At 35.6% G+C, this 23971-nt stretch overlaps 1 protein-coding gene across 2 annotated transcripts in view; it reads right to left on the reverse strand.

Annotated features, from left to right (window-relative positions):
* Polr1B (RNA polymerase I subunit Rpl135) overlaps positions 1 to 23971 on the reverse strand; it is a 332313-nt gene that overhangs the window by 30880 nt on the left and 277462 nt on the right. For both annotated transcript variants that reach the window (XM_090381414.1, XM_090381406.1), the window contains 3 exons: positions 20424 to 20580; positions 13495 to 13620; positions 7661 to 7788 (listed from right to left, as the gene is read on the reverse strand). In XM_090381414.1, the coding sequence (XP_090237540.1) occupies positions 7661 to 7788; positions 13495 to 13620; positions 20424 to 20580 (411 nt within the window). The remainder of the gene's footprint in view (positions 1 to 7660; positions 7789 to 13494; positions 13621 to 20423; positions 20581 to 23971) is intronic.

The following is a 23971-nucleotide window of genomic DNA, read 5'->3' on the forward strand; positions in this document are numbered from 1 at the left end:
GGAAGGTTTCTAGGAAGTTTAAGAGTTGAGGGTTAATTGATTTCTCCATTACTTTAGAAAGAGTAGAAGTAATTGCAATGGGACGATAATTGGATGGGAGGGATTTGTCACTCTTTTTTGGAACTGGCTGGATATGAGCAAATTTCCAAGCAGAAGGAAAAACACCTTTGGAATAAGAAAGTGAAAAAAGGCGGCAAAGAATAGGAGTAAGTTCAGGAGCACAGGTTTTGAGGACAAGTGGAGAAATACCATCGGGACCTGGAGCTTTCTTAGCATCAAGATTCGTCAAAATCCTTCTGACATCCTTTTGACGGAAGACCACAGGAGGCATTGAATCGAGCGTGTTGGGAATGGTGGGAGGTGTTTTATCAAGATCATTAATACATGAGTTGGAAGAAAAATGGGATGCTAGCAGGTCAGCTTTATCCTTGGCTGAAGTGACAACAGAACCATCTGGTTTGGACAGAAGTGGGAGCAGAGATGGGCAAAAGTTGCGGCCACTAGCTTTGGCAAGGAACCAGAATGCTCGGCTACCATTAGGGCAAGAAGCAAGTTTTCTACTCTTAGCCTGTTCAAACTCTAGTTTGGACTGATTAATGTTATTTTGTTATTTGGTTTTTAGGAGCATTAGCAACTAAGGCCATATTGTTCCAGGAATAGGCGGTGGTCATTCCCTGACCTTTCTGCATCCTCTGTATTTGGTGGGCACGGGCTAGAACCCTGGTCTAATCAAGAAGCGTGTGCTACGCACTGCTGCTCCTGCCCACTTGGCTATGGAGGCGCCGGACTGATTAATAACTGCTTTACAATTGTTGCGAGCTTTGGTGTAGGCAGAAAATGAAACTGAAGAATTAGAAACAAGCCAATTACGATATGGAACATTCTTCCCTTGAACAGTCTTACCACATCTCGTCCTTTATGTAAACAAGGTTTAGATAAAAGAAGAAATTTTAAAGTGGAGTGGGGGATAAAGGATTCCATTCCTGCAAGAATAATTTCACTGACACGATCTGAGCAAACGTTGACATCAGAAGTTTTGAAACAGTAATCCGACCAAGGAAAAGAAGAAAAGAAATAGGAAGAAAAGAAAAGGGCAACAAGATTAGTGAATGGAACAAAGGGGTGCTCTTACGAAGAAAGGCTTAAGTTTTGCGAATTACAGTATCTGGAGACTAGGCACCAGCGAGGTGATCTGATAGAGGTGTACAAAGCCTTGAATGGTTTGAGCATGCTCAATGCTGATGAGATTCTTCCTCTTGCTCAGAATAATCACCTGAGAGGGCATAAATTCAAATTGAGGAAAGACAGATGTAGGATAGACGTGAGGAAATTTGCCTTTAGCCAGCGGGTGGTTGGTAGGTGGAACAGACTTCCATCCCTTGTCGTGGAAGTTGATAGCCTAAATAAGTTTAAGGCTCGGCTGGATAGGTATTTCGAACGAACAAAGGGGTGAAGTGGAAGTGGTTATTTTTTATTTATTAATTTTACTTTAATTTTTTTGGCTGATGCTGCATAAGCTTGCTTTCTTGCATCAAATGTCTCTACTAATGCTAATGCTAATGTAAAGATTATGTATTCAGTATGTCAATGATTAACTGGGCTTCACAGGAAATTTCTGCTTCTCCTTGTAGCATTCAGTCAAATCCCTACAAACACCAAACCTATGCTTTATTATGATTTCCTTATCTCGACTACACTCCTACTCTTAGGGTTGCCAAGTCAACAGATCTTGAATAAAGGACACTTGCATGCTACTGTATATATCCCTGCTTACCATGATAAAAATTTGCCTGTGCAATATCTTTTATAATGTCATTATTAGAAATATATAGAAAGTCCTATACTTGGTAAAATCACACTACTATATTAAGATGAAACATTTTAAAATTGCTTTATATTTTGTGAATTAAAGATAGGAAAAAATTACAAATTATGATGAATGAAGTCTTTATTTATTTATGAACCTCGTACTTCTCCTGACTTCGACCAGCCTTTAAGAAAGCTGTATCATTTTTTATACTGCGAGCAAAATCAGCACAATTAGCATATGATGCAAGATCAACCACCTGCTGGTTAAAGGCAAATTTCCGCACATATATTCTACAATTGTCTTTTCTCAATTTGAATTTATGTCCCCTCAGGTTCTTAATCTGAGCAAAAGGAAGAATTCCATCAGCATTGAGCTTGCTCAAACCATTCAAGGCCTTGTACATCACAATTAGATCACCTTGCAAGTGCCTAGTCTCCAGAAGCAGCAATTTGCAGAACTTAAGCCTTTCTTGGTAACAGCAACCCCTTGTTCCACTCACCAATCTCGTTGCCCTTCTCTGTATTCGTTCCAGCAGCTCAATTACTAAATCTTGTTCAGTGGTGTTTTTCCTCAATAGGAAATTCCCAATTAAATTTGATGAGTTCGCTGCTCTTTGAGCGAATTTATGAGCTTCAGAGTTCGTATGTTGTGTTAAAGCTAAAATGCCCATATAGCCAATCTATATGGGCATTTGTATACATAATATACATTTTGCTTCATGTGAATCATTTGTTGGTGCCAACCAATCGTTATTTATTTCCCAGCATTTGTTATATGAGCAAATGCCTCTATCTTTTTCTTTTGGGCTATAAATGAAAAAAAAAAAAAAAAAATCATGTAAATGTTGTATATATGTTCAAATGGTTTCTTCTTCTTCTTTAATGCTGCCGAATGGTGTTTGCGACTTCGTTTTAATATTGTTCTCTGTCTAGCGCTGCGTGTAGAATTTGTGCTGTTGTCATGTGAAGCCAGGTGTTGATGTTATCTAGCCATGCCATTTTCGGTCTGCCTGGGTGTTTCTTGCCTTCGATCTTTCCCTCCAGGATGAGTGGTAGTAGGTGATATTTTTGTTGGTTCCTAGCGATGTGACCTAGGTATTTGCATTTCCTGCTGATGATGGTTTTGAGCAGGTCCCGTTCCGTGTGCATGTCCTGCAGGACCTGTGCGTTGGTTATCTTGGCTGTCCACGGAATTTTCAGTATTCTTCGGTAGAGCCACATTTCGAAGGCCTGGAGCTTTTTTGTAGTGGCTGATGTTAGAGTCCAGGTTTCTACACCGTAGAGCAGTATTGGCCAGATGTAGCATTTCAATGTGCGTAATTTGAGCATGATGTTCAAGCTTCTGTCGGTGAGGAGGGTTCTCCATTTGGTGAATGCCTGCCTGGCTTGTTCAATTCTGCTTTTGATTTCGGCCTCATGGTTCAGCTGGTCATCAATGAGTACTCCGAGATACTTGAAGCGGTGTATTTGCTCTAATTTTTCGTTGTTTAGTTTGATCGTGATTTTGCTTGCAGTCCTGCTGACCTTCATCACCTTTGTTTTCTTTTTGTTGATTCGTAGCCCCCATGCTTGGCTTTCTATGTCCACTTCGTTCAAGATGGTCTGTAAATCTTGTTCTGAATCCGCTATTAGTGCTGTGTCATCGGCATATCTTAAGTTATTGATGTAGTGTCCGTTAACTTTTATGCCGATGTTCTTGTCAGCCAGTGTTTGGTCGAAGATCATTTCCGAATAGATGTTAAAAAGAATGGGAGATAATGGACAGCCTTGCCGGACGCCTTTTTTTATTGGAATTTGGTCTGTCAGATCGTTGTCATAGTGAAGCCGGGCTGTTTGATTCCAGTAGAGAGTTGTAATAAAGTTGATATCATTGTTTTCAAGCCCAAGTTTTCTCAGTCGGTCAATTAGGCAGTCGTGGTCTACTGAATCAAAAGCTTTCTCGTAGTCAATAAAACATATATACACGTCTTTTTGATGTTCATAGCACCTTTGTAGCAATATTTGTAAACAGAAAATTGCTTCTCTGGTGCCTAGTCCCCTGCAGAATCCGAACTGTGTGTTTCCTAGTGCACTTTCGCACTTACATCTTATCCTTTGCTGAATCACCTTGAGGAAGACTTTTAGCACCTGGCTCATTAGACTGATCAGCCTGAAGTCTTTGCATTTCCGGCTGGTAGCCTTTTTTGGTAGGGCCACAAAGATGGATTGGAGCCATTCGGATGGAATGTCGTTGTTGTTGTAGATTTGATTGAACCATTTCGTTAGTTGTTGGATGTTGCTGTAGTCTAGTTGTTTCAGCAGTTCCACATGAATCTGATCAGGTCCACAGGCCTTGCCTGGCTTTGTTATTCGGATGGCATGTTCCACTTCAGATGTTAATATGTGGAGATTGTCTTCCTGTGTTTGTTGTTGCGTTTCTACCGGTTTTCTGTTGGTGCCGAACAGATTGTATATATAGCTCTTCCAGGTGTCGAGTTTGGCTTGTTTGCTTAGTATAGGTTGATTGTTGTCCGTATATAAACTTGGGATAGGAGCCGGTTTGTAGATGTTTCCAGCTTCTTTAAGCTTCTTGTGCAGGTTATAGTTGTCATTTTTCTTGATTAGGTCTTCGATTTCTGCACACTGATCTTCCATCCATTTTTCCTTCGCCTTCCGGATTTCCTGTTTGATCTTTTGTTGTATTTCTTTGTATTTTTCCCGGTTGTTGTTGCTTTTGAATATTCTCCGTTCATCCATTAGGTCTAGTATGTGCTGGGTCATCCACGGTTGTTTCTTTTTCGACACCTGATGTCCTAGCAGGGTTTCTGCTGTTTCATTGATGCACTGTTTGAGTGAATGCCTGAATGCTTGCACGTCTGTTGTTACTGCTTCGATCGATCGGATTGTAGTGTTGAGATGAAGCTGTACTTGTCGTCTGTTGGCGGTGTTCTTCAGTTTCTCCAGGTCGATTCTTTTTGTTGTGCTTATGCGTTTGACTGCTCGTAATTTGAGACGTAGTGTTGCTATTACTGGGTTATGGTCTGATGATATGTCAGCTCCGAGGTAAGTTTTTGCCTTGAGGACACTTGACTTATATCTGATGTTGATTAAGATGTAGTCAATTTGGTTCCTGACGATATTGTTGTCAGAGTCTTGTGGTGAGGTCCAGGTGTATAAGTCGTCGAGGTGGTAGTTTGAACCAAGTGTTGGCAATGCTAAATTTTTCTTCTTGGCAGAACTGGACGAGTCTGTCGCCTCGTTCATTCCGTGTCCCCAAGCCATGTTCTCCGACTATGTTTTGTAGCTTTCCTTGACTGATTTTGGCATTAAAGTCACCGAGGATGACCGTCATGTCGTGCTTCTTCAGCGACTTTAAAGTGTTGCTTAGCTTGTCGTAGAACAATTCAATTTCTTGATTGTCTTTGTCCGCTGTTGGTGCGTAGACCTGGAGCACATTCAGGTTGATCTTGTTGCCTGCTAGCTGTAGTAGTGCGATTCGTTCCGATATTGGGGTGAAACTGGTGACTTTGTTGGCCAGTTGTTTGTGGACAACGAAAGCGATGCCATACGTCTGCTTGGTGTTCTCTTCTCCTCCGGAACAGAAGACGTGGTGTCATTTGATATAAACTTCTTTGTTCCAGGCCATTTGGTTTCACTTAGCCCAAGTATGTTGATGTTAATGTGTTCCATTTCATGTAAAGCATTGGCTAGTTTTCCTGGTTGTAGTAGGCTTCTAACGTTCCATGTAGCTAGTTTCAGAAAATTCTTCGACGCAAGCTCGGAGATTCTTAGCACCCCTGTCCCATTCAAGGGATGCCGAGACTCGGGGCCGTGGTTTATTTTGCTTGCTATCATTGAAGTTTTCAAGGGAAGGATAATCCAAGTAGTTTCCTGTTGCTTTCTTGGATCACAATTTAGTTGAAAAGGTCGTGTGTGGACCTTTTGAAACGGGTTTCGTCTGACGTCTCCACTGAAACCTTTCCGTCATGGAAGGCCCTTCTGGGAGCATATATCTTTCGGTGCTTTAGTAGTTTAACAAATTAAACTACTAAACCTGCCGCAGCAACTAGCCTTTATAGATAATATAGTAATGAAAACAATTTTAATTCTATAAGGAATAAAAATATAAAACTGAGCTACTATATCATTCTTGATAAAAAAAAAAAAAAAAATCACCACTGAGATACTTATATTTAACTAATATCTCTTTTGTTATATATTAACAGCCTATATATTTGTATGAAAATTGCAAGTGAAAGATAGGTCTGTTTATTTTACATGTAGCATTTACCGGTTTGCACTATATGTAAAATAAAACAGAGAGAAACTTCATATATAATTAAGTATTCTTACCTAAATATTCATCTGAGGATTTCTTCAACTCATAAGAAACCTTAAAAACTCAAAACTGATTAAATATGGCTAAGTTTTTTTTTTTTTTTTCTTTTTAGTTGTTGGCGCATAGGCTTCTGTGGCCATAATGCACCTCCCAAGGTTTTTGCAGTACTTTGATCCAGGCCCGAGGCGGGAATCGAACCCGCGACCTTTGGGTTGCCAGGCAGGTATTTTACCCACCTGGCTAGCCCAGTCGGCCTTACGGCTAAGTACTAAATATATTAACACCTTAGGGGACAGTGCCTTGCTTGTTACCTTCCAGCAAAGATAACAGTGATAAGTTGTAATGTGTAGTGTGGCAGGAATCTCAAGTTGCCCAACTGCTCTAATTTACCCATTAACGAGATTTTACATCTGAATGTTGAATTTAACCTATCCCGATTAACTGGCGCTTCCGTAGCCGGATGGGCAGGAGCAGCAATGCGTAGCACACGCTTCTTGATTAGACCGGGGTTCGAGCCCTTGACCACCAAATACGGAGGATGCGGAAAGGTCAGGGAATGACCACCGCATATCCCCGGAGCAATATGGCCTTAGTTGCTAATGCTCCTAAAAACCAAATAACAACAAAATAACAACCCGATTAACTAATTAATTTTGAAAACATATGCATCTAAAAATTTTAGTAATGAATAAAATTGTGGGGTTCAATTACTGAATTAAAGGACATTTGGCATCCTTTCCTAGTTTATTAAAGGACAAGGACATGAGCTGAAATAAAGGACGCTTGGCAACACTACTTACTCTCCCTTGATCATCCATGCTATTTGGCCTGACAAACAAAAGCACAGACTCAGTCTTGTCTCCCCAGTGCTAATTCCATGAATATGAATTCTGGGGAGAAAAAGCCTAAGCATTTTCTCCCCAGGATTTAAAATATATTTAAACTTGTTTAAAAAAAAAAAAAAAAAAAAAACAATTTGTTCACTTTTCCAATTTTTAAACAAGGGTAAGGTGGAGGGAAAGAGGATATATCCCTTGGCTTATTCTTTCCCAATTACCCATGAACACTGAATACATAACATTAGAAACAGTCTTTAAAGTTGGTGTAAAATTAGTCTCAAATAGCATTGTTGCATTTAGCAGGCTTGTTAATATAATAAATACACTTCAACGCATTATCATTAGAGGATAAAAAAATGATACTTATTTAATTTAAACCAAAAGGTACCACTTGCAGCAGACTTTCCTTAAAGACAACGTATGGAATTAAAAAGCAATTTTAAACTTGTGGTCTCCAGGAATAATGTCACTTATTATAGCTGTTCTTTAACTTAAGTATACAAATGCTCTTAACTACATTTCACAAAAATATTTGAAAATGTTGCTTTGGATTTACTTTTGTATAATATATAGCCTAGATATAGTTCTATATAATATACACTTCAGTGGCCATATATTTAATTTTGTGCTTCTAATTTTATATTTCAAACTGTAGTCTATGTGGGAGATATGCACAATTCAACACATTTCTTACCTGGAATTTATCTGCAACCATATGCCTTAGTCTTTGGTAGTACACTATTCCGAAGAAAATTTCAACTTCCATTTCTTCACCAGACACACCACTGTACATTTTTTCTGTTCCATAATAGTTATAACCAGCTAAGGAGGGAAAAAAACATAATAAGTGAACTGTTACATTCAGTTTAACACTTCTGTTAAGCCTATGTTCTAATAACCCTTTTTAATGAAAATAAATCACATGAGGATGTGCTCTACATTGTAGGGACAGCAGAGACATGGTGTCACTCATATATAAGCAATGCTGAATTTGAATATGGAGAGTACAATGTATACAGGAACGACAGACAGGACAAGAGGGTTGGAGGTGTTATGCTGTTAGTTAAGAAGCATATTAAATTGAAGGCACTACATCCAGTCAACATGGGTGACCAGTGCAATGTTGAGCCAGTTTGGTGTGATAGAAGCACCGGGAAAACAAAATTGAAAGTAGGAATATGTTATAGGTCTCATGACTGTGATGAGTATAGTAAACAGCTATACAGATAAGTGTGGACTAGTAAATCAGAATGTCTTATAATGGGAGATATTAACTTTTCAGATGTTGACTGGAATTTGTGGATTGGTCACTCATACACTAGGAAGACTTTTGTAGATTTCTTGGATGACTGTTTCTACAGCAGCATTTTAGAGAGGCAAAAAAAAGAAGCAATAATCTTGATCTGGCCTTCAGCAGTGATTCCACATGTAGTAAGAAGCTACAGGTAAAAGGCCCACTAGGTAACAGTGATCACAATGCACTAATGTGGAATTTAATTAAAGACATAACTACTGTCAAGGTAAAGGCTTTTGCTTTCATAAGGGTGACTACAGTGGTCTCAGACAGTTTTTAAATGATATTCAGTGGGACCAACTGATGATGTATTCAGGGAAGTAATCATAGAAGCTACTATGCTTTTCATACCAATGAAGAAATACTGTTCAAGGCGTATACCTAAATGGATGTCAGATGAACTATTGAGACATATGACAGAGAAGAAAAATGCATGGGATGCATATAAATTGTCAGGTGATAGAGAAGCCTATGGTATATGTAAATCGCTGGAATCAAGTCACAAAGGAGGTTGGGCAAGTTAAGGCAGATTATGAGAAGTCTTGACATAGAATGCAAAGAAAAAGCAGAAAAGGCTTCTATGCTTATATTAACAGTAGATGGAAGGGATTGGATCACACTGGACCAATGACATCAATGGTTTAACTGTTGATAACTCTGCTCAGGTTACTGACAAATTTAATAGGTATTTTGCATCTATATTCATATGTGAAGAATTCTTTAGGGGAGGGGGATGCCAGAAGTTTATCACACTCCAACAGGGAGCTAAATGACTTTGTAAGTGGAAAGAAATTTTTGAAGCTTAACATAAAAGCACCTTGGGAGAATGGGATCTATCCAGTAATATTAGGGGGAGGCAGCAAATGAGGTAGGCAAATCCTTAGCCATAATTATGAGAGAATCCTTGGATTTAGGGGGGGTCCCCATGGACTGCAGGTGTGTGAACATATCCCCCAATTCATAAAGGGGGAATAAAAGTTTACATAAGTAATTACAGACCTGTTAGCTTAACATCTGTTCTGGGGAAAATAATGGAGCCACTGGTTAAAGAAGTAATGCAGGACTATTTGAACAGGAAATACAATTATACTGCAGTCACAGCATGGATTTGTTATGAGTTGGTTTGTCTAACCAATCTGATAGGTTACTATGATGCAGTGCCCAAGGAGCTGGATGCAAAAAATAAATTTAATATCATATGCTTGGATTTCAGGAAGGCTTGATACTGTTGCACATAAAAGACTGCAGTATTAACAGGAGCAATGTGGCATTAAAGGAAAGTTACTGCTATGAATAAAAGGGATGGTTAAGTGGAAGAAGACAGAGAGTGTTTATTAACAGGTACTCCTCTTTGTTGACTAATGTTATTAGTAGAGTCTCCAAGGTTCAGTGCTGGACCCATTATTGTTTTCAATACTTCAGCTCATGGGATTTTGTAAATGATATATATAAACTTTTCTAGCAGGGATAAGGAGATAATTATCTCTTTGTAAAAAAGACCATGGTTAGGCCACATCTTGAGTAATGCAGGTCTTGAAGCCTCACTTTAGTAAGGATGTAGATCTGCTGGAATGGGTACAGAGAAAGGTGCTTCTTGAATGGATTGAGTAAACTGAATGTGAATGGCATTCTTCCTATTGCTGAGACTACACACATGAGGGGATATAAATTTAAGCTGAGAAAGGATGGTTGCAGGATAGATTGTGTGGAAGTTTGTCTTCAGCCAGTGGATGGTTGATTGTTGGGATATACTTCCATCTGCTGTTGTGGAAGTGGATGGTTTGAATAAATTGAAGGAAATACTAGACAAATTCTTGGAGACTATGGCTGGGTGAAGTGTGTAGGTTTTTTTTTTTTGGCTGAGGCTTGAAGTGGTGAAACCCATGTTTAGTCTCTAGAGCAAAGTTTCCGGCACCCCCCTTCCCCCATACTTCTCCTTCAACCCATGCACGGTACTAAGTACTATAGGTTTTGATACCTTTCGTGTTTGGGGTTTTCATAAAAAAAAAATATATATATATATATAAGCTTGTGTTCTTGCATCATTTGTTGCTACTACAACTACTACACTATTAGCAAATCTAAATATTACTATATCCCTTCAAGTCCAGAGTTTTGCGTAACTGTGACAAAAAAAAAAAAAAAAAAAAAACCAACTTCCATCTCAACTGTGTCCATCTGTTCATGAAGATGGATCAACTGTACTTTGAACTACATCTCCCGAGAAAAAAATAGAGACACCATATCTTCATTAACTTAAACATATCTGACATATAAGTGAGTGCAATAGCATCATTACATAACATCTGATATTGTTTATTGCTTCACTGCAATACCTCGAATAAATACACTTCCCCAGTAGAGAAGACTACTATTACTTATTCTCAGTGGACAGCCATTTCAGAGTTATTTGGCCCCTCATGGGTAAGTGGGTAGATACCCAAATGGTATAACAGTTGACAACCTAGTTGTGAATTAATTGCACAATGAGAGATGCCAAGTGGGAGTGTAGCTGAATACATGTAATATTTAGGGCTAAAGAACCTCTGCCTGCAGGAAGAGTTTACTATCATATACTTGTAGGATTTAAGCCATTTTATTTCTATATCCTATGCACATTAAATTACACCTTGCTTGGCATCTCTCATATTGCACAATTAATTCACATTTGGGTTGTCAACTGTTACACCATCAGGGTATCTCACCACTCACTGATGATGGCCAAATAGCCCTGAAACAGCTGTCTAGGTGATGGTGCACACTGAGAATAAATAACAATAGTCATCTCTACTGGGGAAGCATTACTTATTCAAGGTATATTGAGATATGCAACTTGTTGTGAAGGAATTCACAATATGAGATGTTATTGTAATGATGCCGCTGTATGCAACTTTGGTTAGTTTAATGTGTATAGAAATGATGCTAATGCACTAACTTATATGACAGTACACCCTTCCAGCAGTTTTTCAAGCTTTTTAGCCCTAAATCCTACATGTCTTAAACATATCTTTACTGAACACAAAATTAAGCAATCAAAACACTTCCATTTCTCCTAACTTTGCAATACTAATGACACAAATAAACAGCACTTGCCAGTTAGTAAATTTAGCTACCACAGGGCAGAATCTTTGGATATTAAATGCAACTTATGATCAAAATTAATCTCAAAAATAAAAATAAACTACCTATTTGACTATTTTGTACCTATCCAGCTGACCTTGGAATTTCCTCAAACTTTCAGCATCCACAGAGGGAATTTATTCAAGTAATTAACAACTAGCTGACTAAAAGAAAATTTTCTGCAATCCCACCTAGACCATTCCCCCTCCCCATCTGAATTTATGGTCCCTATTTCTGGAATCATTCATAAAAGTGAAAATTTCACCCTCATTCATTTTGCAATCTCCTCTCCAAGCTTTATACACCTTAATTAGTTATACTATAAAGTACCTAGTTACCAAGCTCTGTGGCCCACATATCTAAAATCTTTCCTCACATAGATGTCCTTTTTTGCTGATCTTACCAAGCATGTTTCCTGTCTTTGGGCTCTTTCAAGAAGCTTGATATCTTTTTGGTGCAGTCTTCATATTTCAAGTGTGACAATAGATGGCTCCATGTCTTCTGACTTCTTAAGTGGCGTTGAAGCATCCCATAGTTCCATTCTTTTGCCACACTCTTTTCCACATGTATTAATGACCTCCATTGATTGGAAATCCTACCCATACTTTTTACTGAAGATATTACATTCCACTTTCTAGACTAATCACACACACAGTCATAACTACATAATTGCTCCAATGGGCAGGAAACAAACTTAGTTAACTTCAATCCTTCTAAAATCTATCTTATTTCTTGCAAAAACAAGTCTACATATCCTGTGTTTATCTTCAATACTGGAATTTCTACACAAAGAACAGAAACATACACATCTTTAGTGTGGATAACCCTAACTTCTAACCTTTCTGGGAACACCAGTAATATTGTTTTCTCTTTCTCTTGGTATTATTTTTTTAAAATTAAATGCTGTCAATGGGCAATGGATGGAGCTAATTCTGTACAAATCACATTTGCCATAACATGGAAATACTCTTCCCAGATCTGGCTGTTGGTTTTTAGGTTCATTAGTAATAGCCATATTTCATCACAGTTAAAAACATATGCACAGATGCAGGGAGATTAAGACTGGAATACAGTTTCTTAAAGACACACAGGCAACGACAATGCTCTTCAGAGATCCTTAAATGGCATCTTTGCACCTACAGACTGATTTGCATTTGTGTGAGCTAAAAAATCTGTAATAACTCACAGGGGCAATCCCTAGTCATGACACATGGAATTGGCTGACAAAATCTCTGACTGAAGCAGCCTTTAGATTTTTTTCCAGTGTATGATGGGACTCAAACCTAGACCTCTCCAAATAAGTGACAACTGGTGAAACAATTATACTGTAACAGAAGGGTCTTGCATCTGGAGTAGTGCCCTCAAAGCTCTCTTAATTGCTTAGATTCTATTCAAGAGAGAGCAGTCATGGTTAATTAATGATCCCTCTCTTACAATTCACTCTTTTCTTTATCAAAAAGATGTGCCTCTACTGAAGATATTTCCAAGTGCATTATTATTCTGAATTAGCATCTTTAATTATAACTCTTTCTTACAAACTAGCTAGAACACATGTTAACATCCAATTCTCGCTTAAACTCAAAACTCACAAAGCTAACTTTTCATCCTCATAATATACCTTTTCTACTCCTGTTCTTTGGAACAATATATCTTTCCAGAGAAGAATTACAATGCACAAAAATTAAGTTTTATGCCTGTTACTAGAATATTATAGGCCCCCAAAAATTTTTCATGCCCATGGTTAAGTACATAACATATTTAAAACAAAATTTCATTTCAACAAAATCTCCAGGAATTTTAGAAATTTTCTTAATAATTTTCAGGATAACTACATACAATATATACCTGTAAGCCTAGATTTTACACACACACACACACACACGCACACAGGTATCATCATAAGGGAGGGGGGACATGGCAACCAGGCTTTTGAGTTTTTTAATTCTTTTTCTCTTTAATTTAAAATTTTTGGTTAAGGTGGAGCATATGCTCCCTCTGCACACACACACACACACACACACACACACACACACACACACACACACACACACACACACACACACACACACACACACACACACACTTTAGTGAGAACAGAAGAAGCAAGAACTTACCAGCTTCTAAAAGCTTTCCAAAATATTCAACAGCTGAATTTGACTCAGAAAATTCAAAAGGAGCAGCATTGTGTACTAATCCATGGAGTGCTGCTGATTTTCCAGCCATGCTTTCAATCATCATACCTTGAAATTTCAAAAAGTCTGAATTAGAAAAAAAAAAAAAACGACAAGCAAATTAAGCTGTTAACATTATTTTATTTAATAAGTAAATTCAACATGTACCCAATGGCTACAAGCAATGAAATAAACACAATTTGTTGAAGGAAATATTGTTATTTCCTTTTATCAGATTTTATTATTTTCAATATCACTAAATCCATTATAATGAAATTTGAGAGATATTTAAAAAAATTTCTAAATGTTAGAACTGAAGGGCGTAACTAAACCATGCAGATCCACTAAACAAAATAAAAGAAATGCTTCACTGTGAGTAAATAAAAAATACTATTAAATTTATTTAAATATAAACTATGACATAACCTTACATTACTATCTTTTTTTTTTTTTTTTTTGGATCTCTAACTGAGAAAAATAATTGTCAAAATTAAAAAAAACTGGCAAGTTACTGACTTGATTAAATTTAATAAATATTTGCTATTTACATACAGTGAAGTGTGTCTCTTTTTCTAATCAGTGTGTTATAGCAGATTGTCATTATATCCAAATGTATTGTTAAAAAATATAGAAATGCTGAAGTAATAAACAATAAACTGAGAAACCATCCTACTTTTTTTTTTTTTTTTTTTTTGGTAGTTGTTGGGGCATCGGCTTCTGTGGCCATAATGCAGCTCCCAAGGTTTTTTGCAGTACTCTGATCCATGCCCGAGGCGGGATTCGAACCCTCGACCTTTGGGTTGCTAGGCAGGCACTTTACCCACCCGGCTAGCCCGGTCGGCGAAACCATCCTACATTCACTTCTTACTTCCGTCCATATTATTCTTTCAAAGGTATGCATGTGAGCAGTGTATGCATTACAAATGTCATAAAACAAAAGCTGCTGAACTACAGATAATATTTATTTTATATTTTTGTTTTCAGTTAAAATATATACAGCCTACATGACATTTTTAACAAAAATTTCCTTTAAAGTTAAGAAGTTACTTAATGCTAGCATTCAATTGGAAATTTCCACGATATCCGACTGTGGATATTCTCATTTGATTTGTGATCATGTGACCATTCAAACTTTTTGTATAGCTTCATTACATAATACCTTCATGGTTTTCTCTCTCTTTTAAATCATGATAGTTTTCCTGAAAATTAACAGTTTCAATTTTAATGGCTATCATTTAACAGGTCACATCAAATGGGAAGACTATTTCCTGACAGTGCACTTCAATTGATCAACCACTATGGCATAGACTGTCAGCAATGTATATAGCCTACAGGGATAAAACTGGCAGACAACCATTATCCACCACAATGACATAAAATAATAGATAAAACAATAAAGTAATTCAAGCAAAGCAACAATGGATCATTTCAAAGACTTTGTATGTTAAGAGCAACTAAAAAACTAAATATTTCAACTTGTATAAATTTTCCAATTCTGTTTTCTCTCGACCACTAACTAAGAGGTCATCATGGGCTTCCACACATTATTCTTGGTAATAAAATCATTTATTTATTTAAACAGAACATCCCAAATAATGTGCACAGTCGTTCTGCAAAAACTTTTTTCCAGTCTTATTTCAATTTTGTCAACTTTTCATATATTTTTTTAGAGATTTCATCACTATGCCATTAAAGATTATTCCATTCTATTCTTAATTATGATGATATCACATTTGAATAGGTCAAGGCGATATCACCCATTAAAAAAAAATAAGTAGTACACAGTAATATCCTGTTACAAAGAATACAGATTTAACAAAAATTTTACTATAGTGAAATTTAATTCCAGATCCCTGCCGACTTCCCTTATTAATAATAGTTTGCAAATCTCATTTGAGTGAAACAGTTCTGAAGAAAAATTGAGTCCAACAAATAATTTTCAAAGTCTACCTATGCCTAGAATGTACTAGTTTACACATGTGAAAATAAAATGTAAGTTTTAAAAGATGCAGTGCAGCACAAAAATTCAGTTTCGCACCTTCTGTTTTCCACATCTTTGAATGATTATTCTCAAATCCAATCAGGTATAAAGTACTGGCACGACACACCCACTAAATAACATAAAAGATTAGCAAGTGTACCATGCTAATCTTTTATATTTGTGTACCAATATATTTTTATTAGGTTTCTTTTTTTTTTCTCAATGGAAAAGGGAAAAAAATTCTCAAATTGAAGAAAGACTTAAAAACAGTTCACTCAATTGTCACAAAAAAAATCTTAGCATTATCAATCTAATTTAACTTAGGATAACTCGAATCCACACATTTTTAACTGCACTAAATTTAAATGGTATTAATATGGAAAAATATTAGTTAAATATTAAAAACAAAAGAAATTAATTTTCATATTAATGTTTGTTTGTAAAGTAATGGCTAATTATATTTACTATACCATATTTCTGAAAGTGTGGGTTATTAAAATTTTATATCTTATATCGTATTTCTTATATATACAATATGCTTTTAAAACAATTATCTGTGAACTTTTTTAGTTTGCAGATTTTTTTTTACTTTTTCTGTATGTACACCAAGTTGGTTTAAATTAGCAATGGCTACCTTGTGAATAATATGAGGAGGTTTCAAAAAAATTTTGTATTCACCCAGAAGTAGTTGCAATAGAAAGATGAAATTTTTTTGTTTGATATCTTGAAATCTCTACAGCAACTAGACAAATTTTTTTTTCAATCTGATAATTCATTTTTTTTTTCTTTGCAGCCCTGAATTAAATAAAGTGTCACACTTTATTTAACTGATAAAGTGAAATACAGATCAGTGATTCGGATCCTCTTTCTGCAAGGGAAAACACCTAAAATAATCCATGAAGAAATGGTTGCTGCTTATGGAGAAGACTGCTTAAGTTACAGTGTTGTTGCACATTGGTATGAACAATTCAAATATGAGAGAACCTCAGTGCATGATGAAGAAATCCCAGGATGCCCAGCAACTGCTGTAACAGAAGAGGGTGTTGCAAATATTGAGGCTTTAATTCTGGAAGATAATTGTATTAGCATCAAAGAACTAGCTGCAGAACTCCAAAAGGAAACAGGACTTTTTAATAATTTGACATCTGACAATACATTTAAATTCAAAGGGGAAAAATGTGTTGGTGGAAAAAACCAAAGGCTCACTTTACGGTGCTTGTATGCACAAATATAACAGGAACTGATAAAAAAAGAAACTGTTTGTTATCGGAAAATCATTAAAACCTCGGTGTTTCAAAAATGTAAGGAAACTTCCTGTGAATTACACTGCAAACAAGAAAGCTTGGATGACTTCGGACATTATTCAGGAATACATAAATGATTGGAATAAGGAGCTATTAAAAAGAATAAATATATTTTATTGTTAGCTGGTAACTGTCTTGAACATCCCCAGATTCAAAATTTGTCCAACATTAAGCTAGTGTTTCTGCCTCCCAATGTGACATCAATTTTGCAACCAATAAACATAGGTGTAATCACGAGTTTGAAAGGATTTTATAAAAGATTTCTAGTTCTACATCTGATCAGTCAAAGAGAACACAAACTTACCAAGTCTATGTCTATATCGGATGCTATAAATTTATTGAATGATGTGTAGAACAACCTTACTTCGATAACCATATCGAATTGCTTCAAGAAATCAAAATTAAATTCAAATGATATTTCAATTCGAGATAAAGAGATGGAAACGAAGAAAACAACTTACCATTGTCCGAATGGTTGCTATGTAACAACATTGTAGGTTTTAATACAGATAACATCGATGAATTTGTATGAGTTGATGACAACTTATTAACTAGTGGTCTTCCTACAGAGAGTGACATTGTAGGTGCTGTGCTCAACAATGACGATGATATAATGACAATTGAAAGTGAATCAAAATCAGTGCCGACAAGCTCAAGGTGCAATGGTCACATCAGTCAATTTTTTTTTGAAGGAACTGAGGCAAGTAATGAGACTTTTAACACATTGAATGTTTTAAGAGGAAAGAAATATCAAAAGCAAAATCTTTAAAACAAACATCAATTTTTAAGATTCATAAATTGAAATCGTGTTTATTATTAAATAGTATTGTTTTTAATTACAGAGAAATAAATTGTGTTTAGTATTAAGTGTATCATTTCTTTTATTTACTTTTAAAATTACACAATTTATTTTAAAATTAAATTAAAATTTAATTTTAAAATAAATTGTGTTTAATATTAAGTGTATTGTAGTTTATACAAGCATATTAATACAAATAATATGTAGATATATAAAGTACTCATTTTTTTCTCTTTAATATTTCTTTCTTTTTTGAATCTGTCTTTTTATCGAGTTGTTCAGAATTAAAAAAAATAGGAGGTAAATTTAACTCCTCACTGATATAAAGTGTTCATTGTTTAATGGCCCCAGGGGTTTCCCCCCTCTCCACTATCACTGATATAGTGAGCAACAGTTATAACGAGGAAACTTGGTCGGTCCCTTGATGCTTGTTATAACCAATTTCGACTGTAATACAGTATGCTGATTTCCTATTAAAGGTTTTGATTTAAATTTTTAGCGGTAGTGACTTCTATTCGTGGATTGAATTAGCCTGCATTCATGCATGCCTTTATAGACACTTGAGACTATTAAAGCATGCAAAAGCTAAGTCTCTTTCTAGTAATTAAAATGTTTCTTAATTTTAACCGGCACATTCAAACACAAAATGCACTTTAGGGATAAGGTGCTGCTGAGGTTGCAAAAACCCCTATGGCAGGGAGGGATCTAATAAGTTTAAACAGAAATGCCACATACTTAGTTGTTAACGCTCTCAACTGTAGAAATAATGCTATGCTCATCAACTGCAGCTGAATTCCAAAAGAAAGGAAGTGAATATGAAATAAGACATCTTTGCAACCACTTCATCATTACCAGTAAAAATACTAAGTTTTAATCTGTGTGTTTTAATTTCATACTCCACTTGTTTTTAGGATCACAGTGAATATAAGTAGGCCGAAGCAAATTAGTGTTAGTAAAATGCAGGCAAGAAAATTTATACAGCACCAGCAACATTAAAAAAAAAAACTTTTTATTTAATTTAATTGCCCATTCCTTCTAATAATTTGTCCAAACCTTATTTAAATTCACTCAAACTACATACTTTCACAACCTTTAGATGGAATTCTATTCCAACAATCAATAACTCTCTGGCTGAATGCAAATTTCTGAATTTAGAAAAGTAAAAAAAATGCCATTTGTATTTCATTTACTTAACTCTCTTAAATATCTATACACTTCAATTAGTTCATCATATGGATGCCAGGTTTCAAGAGAGTGCAATTTACAGTCTTAGTCTTTCTTGATAAGAATATCCTTTTGTTCCTCCAACTAATCTTGTTGCTCTTCTTTGCATCTTTCCAACAGATTTGTCCTTCCTAAACTGAAGTTTCCATATATGTATGCTGTACCAGGATGCAATGTAGCCATTGCCTTAAACCAGCAGTTCCCAACCCTTTTTATTTGCAAACCCCTTTCAAAATAACATTTTTATTGCAAACCGCTAAGGCTATTTCTCTGAAAGCACATAATAGTTCTGAATTTTTATTATAAAATATTTCCAGTGCTATGTTTTTATAAGCGATATTGTGTAATAATACAATTCCTTCTAATATAATTATACTATATAATATAATATAATTATACATAACAATGGGTTTTTGAGAATGAAAAAAAATTTAATATGGAAAACATTTATTTAACACAATATATAGTAAGATAGTAAACTAATTATAAGGAATTGTGGGAGATGTGGTTTCTTTTGTTGGCAATTCTTTACTTTATATTTAATTTCATTTTACTCTATTGTTTAATATTAGATATTTTGTAGTTTACAAAAATATACCTACATAAATCTAAGCAGATGGCATTACAAATTTTTTAGTGTGAACCCCCCCAGGGATTCGCGAACCACCAGTTGTGAACAGCTGCCTTAAACAATATGATAATCAACTCTTTATCCCAATAGCAATTTTCCCATATATCCTCGACAGAACCAGTTGGGCTGTTTTAAATAGCCTACCTCCACTGCTCATAGAACTTCATTTTGGGTTATACAATTACCCCAAGGATAATTGCAAAACCTAACATGTTTTTCTTATAAACTACCTGAGGTGTAGCACTAACCAAATGCAGTAAACCACATTCATCAATATTAAACCAAGTGATATTATTAGTGTCTATCTGTCTGCCTAGGTTTAGCTCTTTTTGAAGTAGCACACCCTGATTACACCATCACATGGTACCTACCCCACTCATAACAATAGTCCATAAAGCAAGTAGTAACCACTTAAAGTTCATTAACCACAGTAAACGTAACTATTACGTTTACTGTGGAGCAGGACCAGTGGATAAGTGGTACTGATACATAAAAAAGGTAAACTTCAGCCATTTTCAATCCACTGCAGGATGGAAGCCTCCTCCGCAATTCATGTTGAAGGAAATAGACCATAATCTACCATGCGGGTTGGTAAATCGACCGTATTTAGCAGTCGGGGCTTGAACCCCTGTCTACTCAAAGAGCGTGTGTTACTGCACTCCCACTCCTGACAACTTGGCTACGGATGGTATTATTTTCATTTCTTTGTTTTTATATACTGTATTGCTTATGTGATAATTTGTTAATTCATGAAAACTGTTCAAAATTTTGACTGGAAAGCAGAAGAAAAAATTTGGCATAAGCAGGGAAATGTATCTTTCATTGTAATGTGGGATTTATGGTTTCCACTTAACATATGGGTTTTTAAAATATGGCCTACACATTAGGTGGATAAGAACATTCTCTTTGTCATAAACAAGTAATCTTACTCACCAATTGTCATACGAGAAGGAAATCCATGGGGATTGAAAATTATATCCGGAGTCAGACCTTCTTCTGTAAATGGCATATCTTCCACTGGCCACTTATGGCTGCAGACACCTTTCTGACCATGTCTGCTTGCAAATTTATCTCCAATAATAGGATTTCTCTACATAAGGAAGATGAGAAAATTATGCATTATCAAATTGTCATTTGGAATAATAAAATCAATACTCCAACACAAATCTTCATTAATTAAAATTTGTCAAATTTTAATATTTATGTGAAGTACACAGTAAACATTCAGAGTTTCGCTTACTCATGCTGTAAGCCATTTAGGAATTTAATATTTGTTGGTTGATAACAACATTTGTCCTATGTGAGGAATGAGGTTTTATTTACTAGAAACTGACAGTTGTGTTGTTTAGATGTTTAATCACCTGCTGTAGCACCCATAATGTGCTACTGCATAACCCCAGGGGCTCACATCTGGTGAGCATGGACTTGGCACACACCCAGGGGTCCTAAGCTGGATATCATCATTCTTCTCTTTCTTGGTGATTCCCTTCTAATTCTGACTCTCTCTCTCTCTCTCAGAGTAATTCAGGTATTTGTTTTTTTTTTTTTTGGCTGGTGCAGCATAAGCCTCAGGCTTCCTTGCACCATATAGCTAATAATAATCATAATCATATGCAGTAAACTCCTGTTATAGTGACTGGTCCAAAATAACATTATAAGCAGAGACCCCCCCCCCCATCCTTTTGAAGGCTATTTTTCACTTTTCATAAATATTTTAATAGATAACATTGACTTTTTAGCTTATTTTTCAGTGTTTATGAAGCAATGGCTTATATGCAAGTTGATGTAGTACACTTACTTTTTTGGAACTTGCAACCTTTTTTATATGATATTAAAAAGAATGAAAATTTTAAAAATGATCTAAACAGACAAGATACTGATCTTGTGTTTTAGCAAGGAAAACAATGTTGAATTTAAAAAAAATCTGAGAAATCTGATGTTTGTTTGTGGTCTTTACAGCACAAGGGGGAACATGGCCATAATGCACCCAACTATGGTAAAGTTTGATGCACTGTTTTTATCAACATGAATTGCAGTTACACTTGGTATACAAGATCTTTCACCCATCCCTACATGCAAAACTCTAATGCAGTGGTTCCCAAACATAATAACTTTATTTATCATCAATTTACTATATATAGAATGAACAATTTGACCAGTTCCAGTATGAGAAATCTAGGTGGCCAGTTTTGTGAACCACTGTGACCAATCAATTAAACCAGGGAACTGGTCAACAAGGAGGTGCTCTGTCAAGTTGGAAGTACATTAGGAAAATTATGTTGTGTAGCCAATAGTACATCTTCTAACAGTTGTGACAATTCATTTTGCTGAATCAACTAATCGCAGAGGATTCCACACCACACATTAACACTGAATCGATGTTGAAAATTACTTTGTCACAGTCTCATGGGACGTGTGTGTGTGTGTGTGTGTGTGTGTGTGTGGGTGTGTGTTTGACACTATCTTGGGTGAATTGGGCTTCATCACCATATAGAATGTATAGTGATGAAGCAAATGGAAATTTCAAAATTCAAAATCCACCCACTGGATAGAATCTCCAGATTCGAAGTAGTACACGTGGTATGAATCAGTGCCGCCTAAAAAATCCAGACATTTCGATTCTATTTTAAAAAACCAAAGTTAAAGTCCATATCTCAGAAACTGTTTGCGATAAAAAATGTTTTTCATGTAATCAAAATGGCCACTAAAAACTTTAAATTTTTATTTGATCGCATGGAACATGTACATTGCAGTTATGTAAACAGTATATGATAATGTTAATATTTTATATAATATTAATGAATAAACAACACTTTATATATATACATAAAATAAAATAATATTTATAAAGCTATATTGTGTGCAATACCACAAAGGTATTGCGTACTGCGAATCCATCACAGATCTATTTTTGCGATCGCTCACAACCCTCATTATTCTCGTTTGTCGCCTTCTTGCGTTTTGGACAGGATTCACCATGATGTATGCATTCAGCCTGGTTATCAACCTGTTGCTGTTCTTTCTGAAATTCCTCAATGACCCTATATACGTCAATATGTGCTCTTCCATCTATAAACTCCCATCTTTTACAAGGTTGAGGCTTGGAACATCTGTTGTTCCAAGCCTCAACACAGTTTTGGGTGCGTGGAATTCCCAGTTGAATGGAATCGTATACGGACCATAATGTTGGTGGAAATAATGGTGGAGTGCAAATTACCGTACCATTACGCATATACCTAATTCTTCCATATATATAATTGTCTTCAAACCATTCTATCACACCACTAGCTTCCCTTGGTAAATGTGGCTTCAGAATATTAAATGCTTGTAGTATCTCACCACCAGAAGGAATAAATGTCAAGGTAGCAGACTAAATTCTTCATCGGTGCCGTTGAATTTTTCTTTAAACACATCGTCCCAGGTGGAAAAAACAGACCTTATTAGAGTTAGGGAACTCACCTTTGGAGACATTTATTGTAGCTAATTTCAGGTCAGTTAATATGGCCTGTGGTCTCAATTCAATTTCTTCGGCAATGTCAATCATATCTAGACACAGACGTTTATAATTTTCTTCACTCTTATTCATCATCAACACGTAAACTAAGGGAAGAATTCGATAGTTTTCATTAACGACGGGTGCATATTGATAAAAAATTGTGGGCACGGTTTTAAATGTACCATCCATAATCCAATATTGAGCACATGATAGGCATTGAATATTTACTTTTGCTGTAAACAGAAGAATTCTTTCCTCTTCTACTGCAGAATCTTTAACAAAAAATCCCATTTTCTTCTTATTATAATAATAATAATAATAAAATTGGATATTTTTACCTGTTACCCCTTTCAAAATATCCTGCTGGCACCCATGGTTATACTTGTCAAAGAAATTCGTGAAAGTACATACAGCTAATAACAAATACCTGTATAATTACAGTTTTAGTTATGCTAATGATTTTTATGACGCAGCTGCCAAAATACATTACTCTAAATTTTCATATTCTGAAAGTATTCTTATTTCGAGTTTTTTTATCTTTAGCATTTTAATGTTGTACCTATAATTATTGCTGAAACACCCTATACAAATACCAAAATTTGAATTCAAAAATTACCAATTAAATACAATATAATAAAGTAAAATTAAGTTGTTTTTATTTGCTGATCGTATTTTAAAACTGTTTGTTTCTGTAACAGAAAACATGGTCTTCAAATTGAGAGAGGTATTTGTCATTAAAATTTTTATTTATATTCTTTCTACCAAATTTATCTAATAAGTTAAATTTTTACTTACTAAAAAACTAATAAATATATAGAATTATATTCGTATATTTTTACAATATAGTAGATACTGTCGGGATTTTTTGGTTTTCAAGGATTCTGGGCTGCAGGGATTTTGGGCCAGGCCCGGTATGGATACATGCCTTCTTTAAGCAATATATTCCATACATTAGGAAGCACCAAGATGCATGGGTATCCTTTGC

Source organism: Mastigoproctus giganteus, chromosome 1 (assembly GCF_048544385.1).
Source record: "Mastigoproctus giganteus isolate SK-2022 chromosome 1, ASM4854438v1, whole genome shotgun sequence".
Lineage (NCBI taxonomy): Eukaryota > Metazoa > Arthropoda > Arachnida > Uropygi > Thelyphonidae > Mastigoproctus > Mastigoproctus giganteus.